The sequence below is a fragment of the Tinamus guttatus genome, unplaced genomic scaffold, assembly GCF_059628265.1.
Source record: "Tinamus guttatus ecotype Peru unplaced genomic scaffold, ASM5962826v1 Tinamus_guttatus_pri_ptg000272l, whole genome shotgun sequence".
NCBI lineage: Eukaryota > Metazoa > Chordata > Aves > Tinamiformes > Tinamidae > Tinamus > Tinamus guttatus.
Window position 1 is genome coordinate 169,339 of NW_028288806.1, and position 15,402 is coordinate 184,740.

At 47.9% G+C, this 15,402-nt stretch overlaps 1 protein-coding gene across 2 annotated transcripts in view; it reads right to left on the bottom strand.

Moving 5' to 3' along the window:
* VANGL1 (VANGL planar cell polarity protein 1) overlaps positions 1 to 9,731 on the bottom strand; it is a 37,898-nt gene extending 28,167 nt beyond the window's left edge. For both annotated transcript variants that reach the window (XM_088527270.1, XM_088527271.1), the window contains exons 1-3: positions 9,669 to 9,731; positions 2,234 to 2,530; positions 491 to 617 (exon numbers count right to left, since the gene is read on the bottom strand). In XM_088527270.1, the coding sequence (XP_088383396.1) occupies positions 491 to 617; positions 2,234 to 2,316 (210 nt within the window). In that variant the 5' untranslated portion in view covers positions 2,317 to 2,530; positions 9,669 to 9,731. The remainder of the gene's footprint in view (positions 1 to 490; positions 618 to 2,233; positions 2,531 to 9,668) is intronic.
* Between the last annotated feature and the right edge of the window lie 5,671 nt (positions 9,732 to 15,402).

Sequence of the window (15,402 nt, forward strand, 5' to 3'; positions counted from 1 at the left end):
TCCCTATTGGGATCTCTGCTCCTAATGTTTTACACTATTACCCCTGAGGAAATCCTGTTTAAAAGTAAGTGCATACAGATGTGAATGAGTTGACCTGGATAATGCACAGTGAGGTGACAGAAAGAGATGTTGCTGCAGAGCTTGGCAGATGATACTCTTTGGAGACGGAGCTAAATTAATGCCCCAAGGGCAGTCACACCAACACTGGTGCTGTCAAAAAATAATGCTCATAAAAATGTCGAATCTGATTGAGACCTTGGTTTTAAGCATGACTAAGTATATTCCTGTCATAAGCAGAGGTGTGAAGAAACTCTTGTTGTACCAAACTAACTCAAAATGCAACTACAGCACTCTAGGTCTATGGGAGGGTACCAAAGATCATGATTGTTCATTACCAGCAAGCAAGCAACATTTTCTACTTGTGTGCTGGTAACATTAGGCAGCCTTTTCCAGAAGCCACACACCACATTCACTTTTGCTCCCCCTTTACCTGGCCCTCCTCCGTCCGAGAGGCATCGTTCCCAAGCAGTGGTTCTGCAGGCGGGGTCTGGATAGTGACGGACTTCTCGGAGCGACTGCCGTCTTTGCTTCGTGGCGATTTGTGCCTGTCCCGACTCCTTATTCCAAACAGAGCAGGAAGAGAAGAAAGTTAACCAAAAAGGCAGTCTCTGGAGCAGGATCTGGAACTTGCAACATCTTCCTGTAACATTAGGTTATAATCATGCTTGCCCCATCTTTTGGTCAATAATTGTTGAATCTGTGATGAAACAAGCTTCAGAAGAGGAAAAAAGTGACCTTGCCCAGAGCAGGCTACAGCCCAGTGGCTGGGACAACCTAAACCCTCAACTACTGCAGAGGGAACCAAAGGCAGTATTTTGCCACCATCTCAGCTTCTCTTAAAATAGTTTCTGACAGTGCTGCACTTTTCTTTAAAGTTTGCATTTAAGAATTATCCACTCCATTTAAGATTAACTATTCTACACAATTCATTACCAGCAAAAGTTTCTCACAGACACACACATAGTTAACAAATAATTACACAAGACAGCCCTAGCTCCCTCAAAAGGAAGTCTTGCCAGCTAGGACTCTAAAAGAGCATGACAACTGGTGAAGTCTGTTTCCACTGGTTAATGTCCCCCTGCAAACCTCTTATAGGCAGAGAGCACCAAGGGAACCAGATATACAGGGAGCTACTCACTTCGGCCTTACCCTTTAAAGCCTTATGACTTCTCTTCTAAAGATGCCTCAGAGTACGCAAGCCCCACCACTCCTGGCATCACAAACCTGCTCACCTGTATTTCCTTTCCCCTTCCTACCTGGACAGGAAAGAGCCTTTGCAAAGGCTGCTAAGATTTGTAGATGTTTCTTCCAGGAACTTTGAAAGCATCCTTCCACACTGCAGGCTAAACTTCAAAGAATAATCCATATGGGTGGGAGGAAAAGAGGGAGGAAGGGAGGTCTTAGGGAGAAGGAGAAAAGGCAAACAAGACTTCGCTCACGAACTGGGCTGCAAGCAAAGACTTCTTTTTCAATAAGCCTTTTTCCAACCACACAAGACAATTGCATCTGAAATGTAAAGTTTCTTTGGGCCAACTCAGATCTACGTTAGAGAGACTGTATATGGTGCAGAGCTAATGATAATAAAGGAGGCGGGAGGGAGAGGGAGATAATGTTTCCAAATAATCCAATGTTTTTTTTTCATGCTGTTGAACTATTGCAACCATCATGCAGAAAAATGAGTTGCTATTCAGTTCAGAAAATCCAATAAATCCATAAATCCAAAGGACTTGTTGCAGAGTCAGTTACCACTCAGATTCTATTTGGAAAGTGAGGGGAACAATGAAGCCTTGCTGCTACATGGCAAAGAAAGCGCATCAAAGAAGGGGGAAAAAAAAAAAAAAAAAAAAAAGGACAAATATCAGTTTGGGAACACTGACACATTCTCTCCCCCAGAGACTCTTTTAAGCCGTCTCACTTTACAATACAATTAAATGATCTTTTCCTTCTACAGATTCTTCTCCAGTCTTCCTAGACATATATAATCCAGGAGCACACGGACCTGATTGAATACCACAAAATTAGTAGGATAATTGCTTCCAGTCTCCTCACAAAGTCTCTCCACCTGCTTCTCCTCTACATACCTCCACTGATTTGAGCCCAACTTAGGACCTATTTTCCACAGGACATACCCTAGCTTAGAGCAGCCAGTAATTTAGAATAAATGTTTCCTTACCCTTGTCTGTGGGCTTTTTTGGAGTGACCTGAGTAGTGGGAATATCCTGAATAAGTTGATTCTGTATCCATGGTAGCAGACATCAGGACTGTGCAGCAGGGGCACAGACTGTAGGTGATTTAGAGGATGAGTTGCTGGTGCTCCAGAGATGGAGTCCGTGGTAAAAGTGCTTTCCTGGGTACTCTTTGCTTCCCGATCATCAGTGAGGCCCGGTCCTCGTGAAACGAGTGAGCTTCAGTTACGAGGAACCCAACCAGAGGAGATGGGAGGGAGGGTGCTGTGCTCTTCAGCATCGACCTAGAGGAAGACAAGCAGGATGGAAACACGTGCTACGCAAAGCAAGACAACACTCCTGCTGCAGTAACCCCTCGTGCTCTTCACTCCACACACATATTGGCACTCATCACACTGGCCATTCACGAGTTCTTCCTAACTGGTACATTCATTTCAGATCTACAGAGAAATGCACAGATTTGTAGAGCTTTAAATATACTGGTAACAAACCTCTGTTTTGCAAAATCTAGTCCATAAAAATCACTTGGAAAAGACAGTGAATTGGGGAGGACAAAGCAGCCTAAATATAGATTCGCTCTCAGGAAAAGCGTTGGCCTTGATGTCCCCACTCAGTCTTTACACCTGTATAAAGTACATCCCAAATAGCAGCAGGTTCAGAATTGCAGCGTTACAGCCAGCTTGGGGGAGGGCGCGGCAGGGATGTGACTATCCCGGGAGAAATGCAGGGATGGATCAGACCACCGTGCCTGAACCTGCTTTGTTTTCATAACTGCAAGGTGTGCCCGTTTTACAAGCAGTAGTTACTATACAATCAATGGCACTACAAGCAACTCCTTTTGTTTGCATCCTTTACCTTCAAAAGTTAATAAAATTCAGTTCTTCAAGGTGCAAATTAAGAGTTATATCTATATATACACGTACACTAACAACACTGGGGAACACCGATTAGAGAATACATCTCATTCATGTGGGCCAACATTTCTTAACAACGTACCTCCATTTGGAACAGCAGCTACAGTCCTAACTCTAAAGGGCAAAAGAGAGGCAGGGTTTTGGGGACAGAAATGGGAAGACATGAGAACAATTCCTCATAGTTACATGCCAAAAAACTTGGACTCCTGTGGGAGAGAAGGACACACACCAACTGCTCCCTAGTCCAGAGTCTGCATTAGGTGATAAGAGCAAAAAGAGGGGATTAAGTCACCAGCTTGCAGGAGGAACACATGCTGTGAAGAGGTGTAGACGGAGGACAGGCAGCTAGGGACAGAGCTGCACTGGCACAGCCCAGTGTTTGGCTTGAAAGAGCCTTTTCCTGTGTTTCCTACCCAATTATTGCTGCCTCTCGCGGAACGGGAGGCCACAGTCACACTGAGGCTTTATAGCAAGGAAAAGGCCATTTTAAATCAAATTAAAACCCTCTGTTACTTTCTGTTCACAGCAGTTTTCAAACCTGTTTGCAATAGAGCAGTCAAGCACTGCCTTCTGCCCTCTGCCTCCCCAAGCACAGGAAGGGCCAAGAGAAATCAGGCTTTACACTTGGCCAACTATTCTTTCCAGCCATAAACAGAGAAAATGTCTCTCCTAACACCTTCAGAAAAGCTGTACTCAAGCAGAAATGCGAGTAGAGCCCTCTACCAAGCACAAACCGCACCAAAGAATCAGATCCCCTCACCACAACGTTTCCCAGTTCGTGGTGCCATCTGCAACAACGCTGAGAAGTTGCCCCCATGCATCAGGAGCACCAGGTATTTGCCCAGCACTTGCCAAGGCTCTTTGAAAGGAGGAGGAGAGGATGGGACCTTTCGTGAACACTAATTCCCAGGCTGCAAGGGCGTATCATGCCTCCAAAGAGCTACTTAAAGGCAGCATGAGATGAGGGAAGAACAAACAAGGGTGAAACCATAAGGCCTGGTTTTGGGAAGGGGAAGCGAGGATGAATTTGAGCTGTAAAGGCACAGCAGAACAGACAGCCAAGGCACAGCACGGTTTGGAATATGTTATCATTAACGTGAACAAAAATCCTGCAGCTTGGTACACACGATGAAACACTCATTAACTCATTAGGTTAACACACTCCCTGTGGCTTATCTCTCCAGCAATGCACTCGAACTTGCAAAAAAAAGGATTTTTCTCTGCCCTGGTACTGCTCCTCTGGGAACCCTGGCGTAAGCCCCTTCCTCTGCATCCACCACCTCCTTCACTGGGAAAGGTTTCCAGACTGAAAGCTGGCATAGGTGGCCTACTGGCAAGTACATCAATGGTCTCTGCTTTCACATATAGCTCTCCCAGCCTCCAGGAAAGGCTGAATGAGGAAAGCAAGGCACGGAGGCACAGCATTCATCTGGGATCAGAGGGCAGCGCTACAGGGGAAACCATGAGAAGTGTCCGTTCCCAGCTTTTCCCTTTTTTCCCCCGACTCCCAGATAGAAGAATCAGAGTTACAACAAATTAGGAAGAAGCTCCTCGTGCCCCCGCCATCTCCAGCAACACGGGATCACATTTCTCTGGAGATGGAGAGCACTTCAGCAGGTGGCAATAGCTGTGAAAATGCACAGGCCTCCTAGACACAAACCACAAAGCCAGAAGTTCTCATTTTCCAGTGGGGTGAAGCAGGGCAGTGCTCAATACCAGGCAGAGAAGCAGGCTCGTGGCGAGGCTAACACAGGAACATGGAGGCAGGCTGGATCATGCCAGCTCTGAGTAAACAAGAGCAACCGTTTTGACACAGCTCTGCAAAAAGTCAACAAGAGAACCCCAAAGACAACACTAAAGCTGCTGGACTGTGGTCAAAAAGCAGTACATTGAACAAGGGAACTCTGCAACACCTCTCAGCCACTGCTGCAGGACACGCGGATGGTTAAATAGAGCTTCCTGGTGGTCATTACAAATCCCCACCATCTTTATTCTGCCCACTGGGGACGAGGATGACTATTCTGCATTAAGCAGCAGCCATCACCAAGGTCCTCATCCCTTAACAAACAAGCAACAATTTAGAGTCTGATTTAATTAGTTCAAATGCTTTCACAGAGGATCACTACAGCTCACAGGACTCCGCTGAAGGCAAGGGCTGTTTGCAGAGCTTCTGGCCCCATGCTGAAGGTGGCCTGAGGGCACTGCTATGCTGTTTTCCTGTCAAAGATAGAGCACAGCCTAAGTACCTTCCACCACCACATCTTGGTTCACCATTTGGTTGGGTTGTGCCAAGGCGATTCTCAGAGAGCAAACAGGACAACTGGAGAGAAAAAAAAAAAAAAGGGGGGGGCAAAAAAAAAAAAGGCAAAAAAAAAAAAGGCAAAAAAAAAAAGGCAAAAAAAAAAAAAAAGCTCTATTCTCCCCCTTGCCGTGCTTTTGTCTTGGCTCCTTTCCGTGACCTAGTTCACAGCACAGCCCCAAACAACACAACCAACACCACGATGAATAGCAACACAAGCAAACAGCTAGAAGGCAGGCAGGAATTCCTCCTCCACTCAGAGCAGCCCATTGTGCAACCACACGCTGAGCCCTTGGCTCCTGCTAGGGCTGGGACTCTCACTTTGCCTTTCTCTCCTTCGCAGACGACAGACACAAGCCTCTTCTCGCCGCCAAGACAGGCGGCAATGCCAAGAGTGCCCAACGTGAGGATCTGGGATCCTGTTCTGGTAAGAAGGGCAGTAGCATCCTGCATGGCAGTGAAGAAGTGTAGTCATCCCTCCCCGAGAACAGCAGAGATTGCAGTAATTACAGTTACTGCACAGCTATGCAACTTATTGCAACTCCCTCTTTTCACATAAAAAGATTCTTAAATAAAAAAAAAGAACAAAAAGGAAAAAAAGTTCTTTTGAATGGCTATTTTCCATGCTTGCGGCCCAATCCTACTTCCAATGAAGTCAAGCTTTGTGATTGTCTTCAAGGGAGCGCAATTTGGCTCTGAGCCCAAGGGAAATTCAAAAGAACAAGTTACATCTTCAAATCAAAGGCAGCAAATGCAAACAAAAACACTCTATATCTCAATGGATTTTCCCCTTGTGAAGTTGTGACGACTAACTCCACAGCAGCTCAACCTGGAAATACTTGTCAGCAGAGTTTCAATCTCACCCAGTTTAGAACTTGCAATGAATTAGAGTTAATTTACCAACTGGCTCATGAAATTACGTATATTCGAAAGCACCATCTGGAGCACAAGCAGCCACCAGTGTCTGCGAGTATGTGCACGCATTCAGTTCAGCGCGCTGTTGGCTTGACTTGTTAAACAGCACCAGCTGTCTGTAGGATAACGGGTGCCCATTAGCTATCACGCTGAAGAATTTTTCTTCTCTTAGCAAGGTGAAGAGTTTTGCAAATTAAACATGCAGAGCCTCAAGAGCTATGCTAAGGGACAGCATTATGCTTCGAGGCTAAAAATAATATAGTCAGGAAGTGTTCAATTGTAGCATATTCGGCTATGTGGTACAGCTGCAGCATATTCCTATTATTCGCTTCAAACAAATAAAAAGTTACATAACTTGCTATGTTCAAGTGCATGGACAGACCTATGAGCAACACAGCAGGAACTTTTCACTTTCGAATTTCCTGAGCAGGCCCCAGTCCAGCAATTTGATCTGTAGGCACCTAAATTCACCCATGTTTATCTACTTGCAGAGCCAAGGACTTCAGTCTCAACTGCCAACACACTTTTGGAATCCTTTTTCCAAAGGCTTTTTATTTATTTTTGCATGTCATTAAATAAGGCATATTTTGGCCTTGAAATACATAAATAGATAAACCAACGCTTTCACTTTACGACGATAGCTCTTAATTTGTAAACGCTATGAGCTTCTTACAGGTCTCTTCGAAGCAGTTCATGGATCCCCAGGAATTTGCATCCCCTGGGCCAGAAGCCGTTAAGTCCGTAACATGAACATTTCGAAGAAGGTAAGTCGCAGTATTTGCTGGAACAATCCACTCATAGGCTTAATTATAACATGCAGTAACACTCATCTGAAAAATGTAGGGAGGCTACCCTACTCCACAACAAATAAGAGGAAAAACAAAATAAAAACCCCGAACAAAATTGATGTTTAAGTGGGAGGTGTTTCCCAGCAGCGAGTCCCAGCCTCTTGCCTCGCTGTCACATAGCTGACCCACGGCTTGGGAAATTCTCTGAACAGGATCCACCAATCTGCTACTTCCCCAGTAAAGATCTTCTGACTGCTCCAAAACCACATCCATGCAGTTCAAAGCTCAGAAAGCCCACCCAGCATTTGTGTCAGTTGTGTAAAATATACCTTCATTACCAAACTGCTAGACTAGTGAAAACTCATGCTTCCTCATCCATGTATTTCCTGCGTCTCTGGATCTTCGAGCGTACCTCTGATCTTCAAATGCAGCCTCACGCGCTAGCAGAGCCAGCAACACCAACATTTATAGCCTCACGGAAACAAATTGGGCCAAGATCTGCCTTGGAACTGTTGTTTCAGACTCTGCCTACCCAAGTGAATAGCACTTGCACCTTATTTTCAAAGTTTAGTTGCAGCCATAGCAGTTAAATATTGAGAGAACACAAAAGGCTGTAAGTTACAGGAGGTTTTACTTACTGGCTGCGTACGCCTTTATGGCACTCCATGCTGGATTCTACAACGTGTATGCACACACGCGCACATATATATGTATGTATAGATATGAGTGTTTTGAGGAACGCCTGTTTTCTCCTTGCCCCAAACTCCCAGCGAGATACAGAGCAGCATGATGCTACTTGTGCCCCATGCAATTACCATTTCCCACCGGCAGAACTGGACAGAACGGTTCTCTGATCAGGTCGCTCTCTCAGGTCCCTACCCCCACTCAGGAACAACAGGCCCTGCAAGAGCCGAGCTCCGTTTCTGGTGCTGCTCCTGGCTTTTGGCTGTCAGGGGTGTGGGTGGAAGGAAGGTTGCCGCAACAGCGCAACACGCGGTTTTGCTGCGAGTGGTGCAGCCGCGCTGGAAGCACTTCTGCAGCGTGGTATCCTGCCCTCCCCGTTACGAGAGACCCTTCCTAGTCGCTCATATTTGTACCACGCCAAGGTCTACCAAGACTACAGCCTTCACTAGCCAAAAGCAAAATGTCGTTAGCAGCTACAAGGGGCTTTATATTGAAATAACTACCACCAAGCACCGCTCAAGTATCTGCTTTCCTCTCAAAGCCATTGGCCAGCGACCACAAGCCGTTAGTTAGTCGCCTGGGTGGTTTGACATCGCCTGGAAATCCTTCCAAAAAAAATGCTCCTTATGAGCTGGAATTAAGTGAGGCTTTCTGTGAGGCTCTATTCACCATTTATTTTTCAAAATTAACAAGCAAAACGATGACTGAGCCAATACAAGTCCCAGAGTCACAGCCAGTTACACAGCCAAACCCCAGAGGGGGAAAACGAGCCAAGCGTGTTCAAAATGCAGGTCCTCAAAGACTACGGTGCTTCAGCAAGGCTGAAACAATTTGGGAGAGTTTCCCTCTTCTCCTTGGTGTCAGTATGCTCCAGAGATAGGCTCTTGGGCACCAATAACGCCAAGCACACTCTGCCAAACCCTCGTTCCCTCTTCCAGCCAGCGTCACTCGACTTCTTAGCTCGTTATAGCTGCAAGGAGGCTTTTGTGGGCAGCGGATCATTGACAAACCCAGATCCAAAGAAACAGCACTTCAACCAGTCACGGAATTATTCATTCTACCTTGACAGACTAAAAAACCTACCACTGAGTCATTAAGTTTTCATGGACCCTGCAATCAGGAAGCTTGGCCTATGGCCGAGAAAATCAGTTTACACCCTCAGCAATCTTTTAAATAAGAAAACACCGTAGCTGCATAGTGGCCATGCAAAGTTTGCTGCTGCTGCTGAGAGTGCAGGGCTAACGCAAGAGCTTTGCCCTCTGTCGGGCACCGTCAGAAACGTTGAGCTGCGCATCCCAACGCCGCCAAGACACGGGAGGAAGGATCTCCCCGCAGCTACCGCGTTTCGGGGCGGATTCTCCCCCGCACGCCGCAGTCTGCGGAAGGCACCGGCCGCCCAGTGCCGCGAGCGCGAGGTTTCCCGCAGCCAGCGAGGCGCGCTCCGGGCCGTGTCCCGGTCCCCGCGCCGGGACGCGGAGCAGCTCGTGCCGTGCGACCCGGCCGGGACGTCCGCACGGGCAGAGCCCCCGACCCGCTCTGCCCGCGCCGGCTCCGCGGCCGCGCGCGCAGCCCGCCGAGCTCGAGCCTGCAGGAGGAGCCGCGGGCGCTGCCCTCACCTTGGGGCGCCGCTCGGGAAGAAGTTCGCGATTCCTCCGTGCACCGCGAGCGGCCCCAGCGCCAGCGCCAGCACCGCCCGAGAGGCTCCCGCAGCGGCGGCCGCCGCCGCCCCCGGCCGCTCCGCCCGGCTCGCAGCCCGGAGCTCCCCCCGGGGCGGCCCCGCAGCGGCTGAAGGACGGACGGACGGAGGGACCGACCTACCTACCTCCCTCCCGCGGCCGCCCCATGCCGCCCTGGCCACCGAGCCGTCCCCGCCGCCTTCCCCCGGCGGCGGCCGCAGTGGCTGGTGCCGCCGCTTTCCGCTTCCTGTGCCCGGCGCCGCCCCGCACCCCCGGCCCTCCCCCTGGCCGCCGCCGCGCCGCCCCCGGCCCGGGCCCGGCCCCGGGGAGCCCCGCGTCCCCCGGCGGCGCCGCGTCCCCCGGCCCGGCCCCGGGGAGCCCCGCGTCCCCCGGCAGCTCCGCGTCCCCCGGCCCGGCCCCGGGGAGCCCCGCGTCCCCCGGCGGCGCCGCGTCCCCCGGCAGCTCCGCATCCCCCGGCCCGGGCCCGGCCCCGCGTCCCCCGGCAGCTCCGCATCCCCCGGCCCGGGCCCGGCCCCGCGTCCCCCAACAGCTCCGCGTCCCCCGGCCCGGGCGGAGCCGCCGCCCGCAGCGGCCCCCGGGAGCCCCGCGCCGCCCCCGGCGCTGCCCAGCGGGCCCCGGCGGGTGCCCCGCTTTGGGGCTCGCCGCCTGCTGCGCCCCTCAGTCCGCGGCTCGAGGCCATTCCCTGCCTTGGGGCAGTCGCCCTCCAGCCAGCCTTGCCCATGGACTGCTCCACTCGGCACAAGGACTAGTCTCTCCAGGGTCTCCCACATAGGACGCCCGCGTTCCCAGGTTTCTCTCCAGCAAGGCTGAACATGCCGCTAGCCTTCAGGACCGCTCCGTCTCCTCCTGCAGCCCCCTTTTTCTCCAGCAATGAAAGGTCTGCAGTTGAGGAAGGACCTAGGGCTCCCCAGGGTGAATGGTCTAGACTGCCCAAAGCCTCTAAGAGGTTTCCTGTCCAGCTCGGCACCCAACTGCAGGCCTTTTACATGCCACAGAAGTCACCTTTCCTTTCTCTGAATGCTGCTCCTTCTCCATTTCACCTTTGGGATGGTTTGTCCAATGCAAATAGTGGAGCTTACAGGTCATACAAGGAACCAGAAGCTGAAAATTGATAAACAGAGTCTAGACCACCTACCTCCAAGGCCTGTGCTTTGAATGACTCCAGAACAAGCCAGGCTACATAATCACCAAATGCAAACACTGAAGTTATTTGTGTCACACAGTTTCTGTACTGTATTTTTTTGCAGCTTCTGGGAGTTGCATCTTTAGTTTTTCCTCTTTGGCTTCCCCTTACTCTCCTTTTCCAAAACAATGTCACAGTTTTATTTGTAATACTCGTCCTCTACTCAAGAGCCATGCAATGACTTTACAGTTAAACACATTCAGGAAACAAAAGAAAGGTTTTCATATCCCTCTGATTTGGCACTCCAATTTCCTCCTGTATAGCACAGTATATATACTTACCATGCATGACTGGAAGAGGCCTATATCAAATGATAGACTCCATTTTATATAATGCGCCAACATGTGTCTAAACTTGCCCAGGGCCTGAGTACTCTGCTGCATTCCTGACGATTGCCCTGCCCTGGAAAGAGTTTGACATCCTGCTGAAAGCCCATCGCTCAGCATCACAGGCTGCTAATGGCTCCCAACTGCTAACTAGCCCTACAGGACTTTTCCCCTCCTTTCTCAGTGCTCAGAGGTGGGGCAAGCGTGACAAAATGCAGGCTAATGCAGGCCCCGCATGCGCCAGAGAGTGACTTAGGATAACAAGCAAGATTTTACCTGTGCAGAGTGGGGAAGAAGACAAGTAGGAGATGCTGCCTTGGCTGAGGGGCTAAGGAAGTTAAGGGAAAAAAGCTTCAACATGGAAAAGGGGATCTTTTCAAAGGTATTTTTTTTCCTGATGCTTTAATGAAGGTCGCCGTGTTTTAGTTTGAAAGCGTTGCCTCTTGACCATTCACCGAGTACCACTGAGAACTGAGTCTTCTTTAATCCATCTTCTTTAGTCCCTTCCATCAGGTATTCGTGCACATTGATACACGTTTATTCACACTGATTCCACTCTGAACTGTCTCAAGACTAAATAACCCCGGTTCTGTCAGCCTCTTGTCATATGTCAGATGCTACAAACCCTTCATCATCTTTATGACCCTTCTCATGACCTTCTCCAGGGTGTTCAAGTTAAATGAGTGGAGATTGCCAGGGTTAAACATCTCCACTTAAACAAGCGCAGATGATCCAGGCTGGCCTCCGTCTTCATGTAATGTGAGACCCTCTCGCTCTTTGGTTCCTTTCTGTTTTTGTCTTTACCTATTTTTGCTGGTACATAGGCCAGGGGAGGTTTTAGGAAGTATCTGTGTGACCAAGTACATAGATTGGCACGCTTCCCTCCCCGCCAAAAATGAAGGGCAGCAAGGAAGGACGCACACACAAAAACAGAAAGATGAAGAGGTATGGCACTCGTGCTAAGCCATGCTCAACCTTGGTCTGCTTCATGATGCAGAACACAGAAAATGGATATGATCCCAGATTCTGCCTCCCTTTCTTCTGTTGACTTGCATGAGACACAGAAGAAATACTTTTGATTTGCTCCCAGTTTCTTTCTCCTTTCCCTTATTTGAAAAAAAAAAAATCCTTAGTGTGGGCAAGGCAATGCTACAGCACAAGTTATATGGAAGCAGCATAGGAAGGCTAGTAGATGCTCTGCACTCACTTCAGGTAAATGCTTTTTTCCTGCTTAAGGTAGCAAAAACAAACTTCACCATCTGACTTCCCTTTACATTTGTTTGGTTTGTTTTTCTAATAGATATATGACTTACATATTCTTGTTTCACCTAGCTCCTCAAGAGGACTCTTAACTTTGAAGAAACAGGCTGTGGTAGGAAGTGCAAGAATATTGTCCTCCTGCTTGAAACAAGAGGTTTGAGATTATTTTTGTTCTTACCAAATTTTCAGATGGTTCTAGGCATCTTCCCGGCGGTGGTTTCATCTAACCAAGGCCAAGATGGGTAGATTGTAGGGTCCAGCATGGGGAAAAAAAACCCAATCATTCATACATGGAATTCAAACTAATGCAGAAATCTTTTTATTTTAAGAGGAAATGCTCATGCTGTGATTCTACTAGTCCTGCTACTGCGTACATCAGGCTTGTATTTTTTGCTGTAAAAAGCATGAGTTGAACAAGAAAGCAGGGAGAGATGGATTTGGGGTCACAGTGGTGTGGAACACAAGTCATATTGACTCTGGTAGTTGTTGTTGTTTCAGGAACATGGATATTATCCCTTCTTCTAACAAATCCCAGAGTATTTTGAAACAACGTCTGACATTCTGATTTGCTGATCATAGTTCATGCCCAATCTCCTATCCCAGCAAACTATCTAAACAAACTTTTATACCCTCCCTTCTGGGATCATCTGTTCTCAATTGCCTTCTCTTTTTGTTCCCTTGCTTGGTAGCCCTGGGAGCATTAGATCCATGTATTTTTTGGGTGGGCCAGAGTCTGCCTTGTTTGGAGACACACACACTTACAGTATTACTGCTAAAATAGGGAGGTTTAAACTGTTGCAGATCATCGCTGCCACCTTGAAAATTAGTCTTCCTCTTTCTTTCCACAAAAAGCAATACACAGCACACAGTAAGTTGTCTGATGACAAATATCACAGACCTATGCATGTCTCTAAAGGTTTATTACTTTCTCCATTATTTCACTGTTTACCAAGTAGGATGAAGAGATCATTATTCTTAAATTATGCACCACAGTTTTTCCTCACTCCAAAAAATTGTCTAGACAAGGCTTTGAGAAACAGAGGCAGTACCTTATCTCAAATCGGAAACAGAAGCAGAGTTATGAATGCTATCCTGAATTACTGCTAGATCGGGTAGATCACTTTCTACCTGAGAAACTGGATGCCCCCTTGCAGGCCTGGAAGACCAATCTGCTTGTTTAGTCCACTTGAACTGTGCATGATCCCTCTGTGCCACTGACCTCCATCTAGCCATAAATAGCTGAGCTTTAGCCAATGCACAATGTCAGATACACACAAGGAGCCATATTTCAGCACTTACTCTGCAGAAAATCTTGTTTAGAGGGAGGTCAGAGGGAAAGGACTACAAAAGAACTCCTTCTTTCCCTTTTGGAGTGGTGGTTGCTATTTAGAAAGGGAAAATGCATAGCACTGCACAGCTGAAGAAACAGCATGACACATTTGTTTTGCATAGCAACTTGCATCAAAGCTTTATGGAATCAGTTATCCAAAATGTAGGATTTCTGCCCAAATAAAAAAAAAAATGGTGATGGGCAGCAAATGGTAGGAAAAAACTTGAGTCAGCTGGGATTCTGCAAAATCCATTTCACTACTCAGCTGAAGTCTCCCTTCTATGTCAAAGCAGATACAGTTAGAAGTTGGATTTCTCTTTGGATACAATAGACTTATGTATTATTATTAAAAAAACACTCTGTAAACATCTCCAAAATACATTAGTAGATTTCATCTCTAAAGGTCAAAAGAACTAGCAGGTGAATAAGGAACACCTCCTGTCTGACTCTCTGCACAGCTGGAGTCTATTGCCTACCCTTAGAGGATGAAGGGCATCAACAAGCAGGTAATCACACGCCCCTCTCAGTTTTGTGGGGAGAGGCACAGGACAGAGGCAGAGACCTATATTCTCAAAGGAGAGACAAACATGAGGTCTTGCATAGGAATATTTGACAACAGAGGTGGCAGAATCAGTGCTCAGATCAACTTCTTCCTGTTCTAGGAGTCCTTGCCTGGAGACAAATCCTTCCCTGACACAGGAGCCAGAGAACATGCAGCTGGACTGGGATCTGGCTGGAGGTGCAGATGAGGCACCTGGGCATGACTGCACATTTGGGAACAGTTGGGAATGAAAATTTTTGAAGGATTTTTTTTAAGGAAGAGGCAGAAGAACACAGCCTTCAGACTGCTATTACATGTTAAGTGTTCAGAGAAAGCCCTTATTAGTATTTTAATTTCAGCAAAGGGAGTGTTTTTTTTTTCCCCACGTTGGAGAGGACAGCCCTGATCTGTGACGGGAGGCTGAAGACCAACGAGTGCTTGCTGCAGCTGCCCAACAGTGCCGCCAGCCGGCCAGCAGGAAGAGCGCCCGTTCGTGGAGTAAGGAGAAGGGGCTAAGGTGCAGCTACCTACCAGTTTATGCCCCCAGGAAATTTCTGAAGTCAAGCTTTCATCCTGCAAGCCCTTTGCCACACACATAGGGGCTATTCCTGCGAGAAGCTGCAACAAAGGTCTCACCACGAGAGGAATTAAGCAGGTAAGCAGCTCATGTAACCCTCACCAGGCTCAGAAAGGAGGAGAGCTGCTCAGAGCCTTCTAAAAAAGACTGAAAGACAGCATCAAGCTTGGGAAGGAAGACCTGTAGTACACCAGCCAGTGTCATGAACCAGGTCAGAATTAGGTTTGATATTTTTAAGGAACCAGATGGTGCTACAGAGACACTGTAAGTTCAGCAAATGAGACGTGTGTGGGCATTTAAGATATTTACAAACATACTTTTCATTGCTTGTGGGATAATTTCCTTTGGGAAGCTGAACTTATTAATGAATTTCACAGCTCGGTCTCTCTCTCTTGCTGCTTGAAACACCTATTAGGAGAGCTAATACTACCTGACTGTACCCTATCTACCAAAGGTAACATTGCCAACATCGTAACCTGCAGGAAAATTCTGTTGCACCAAAGCCAGCTGCCTGAGCACTGCATTCTTTACATAGACGTAACAGCTCATGGTACTTTTCATGCAGCTTTTTGGTCAGCAACAAGGAACTGCCTTTGCCCAACAGCTGCTACAGCTGAAGAACTATGTAATGAAAAAGCAGTT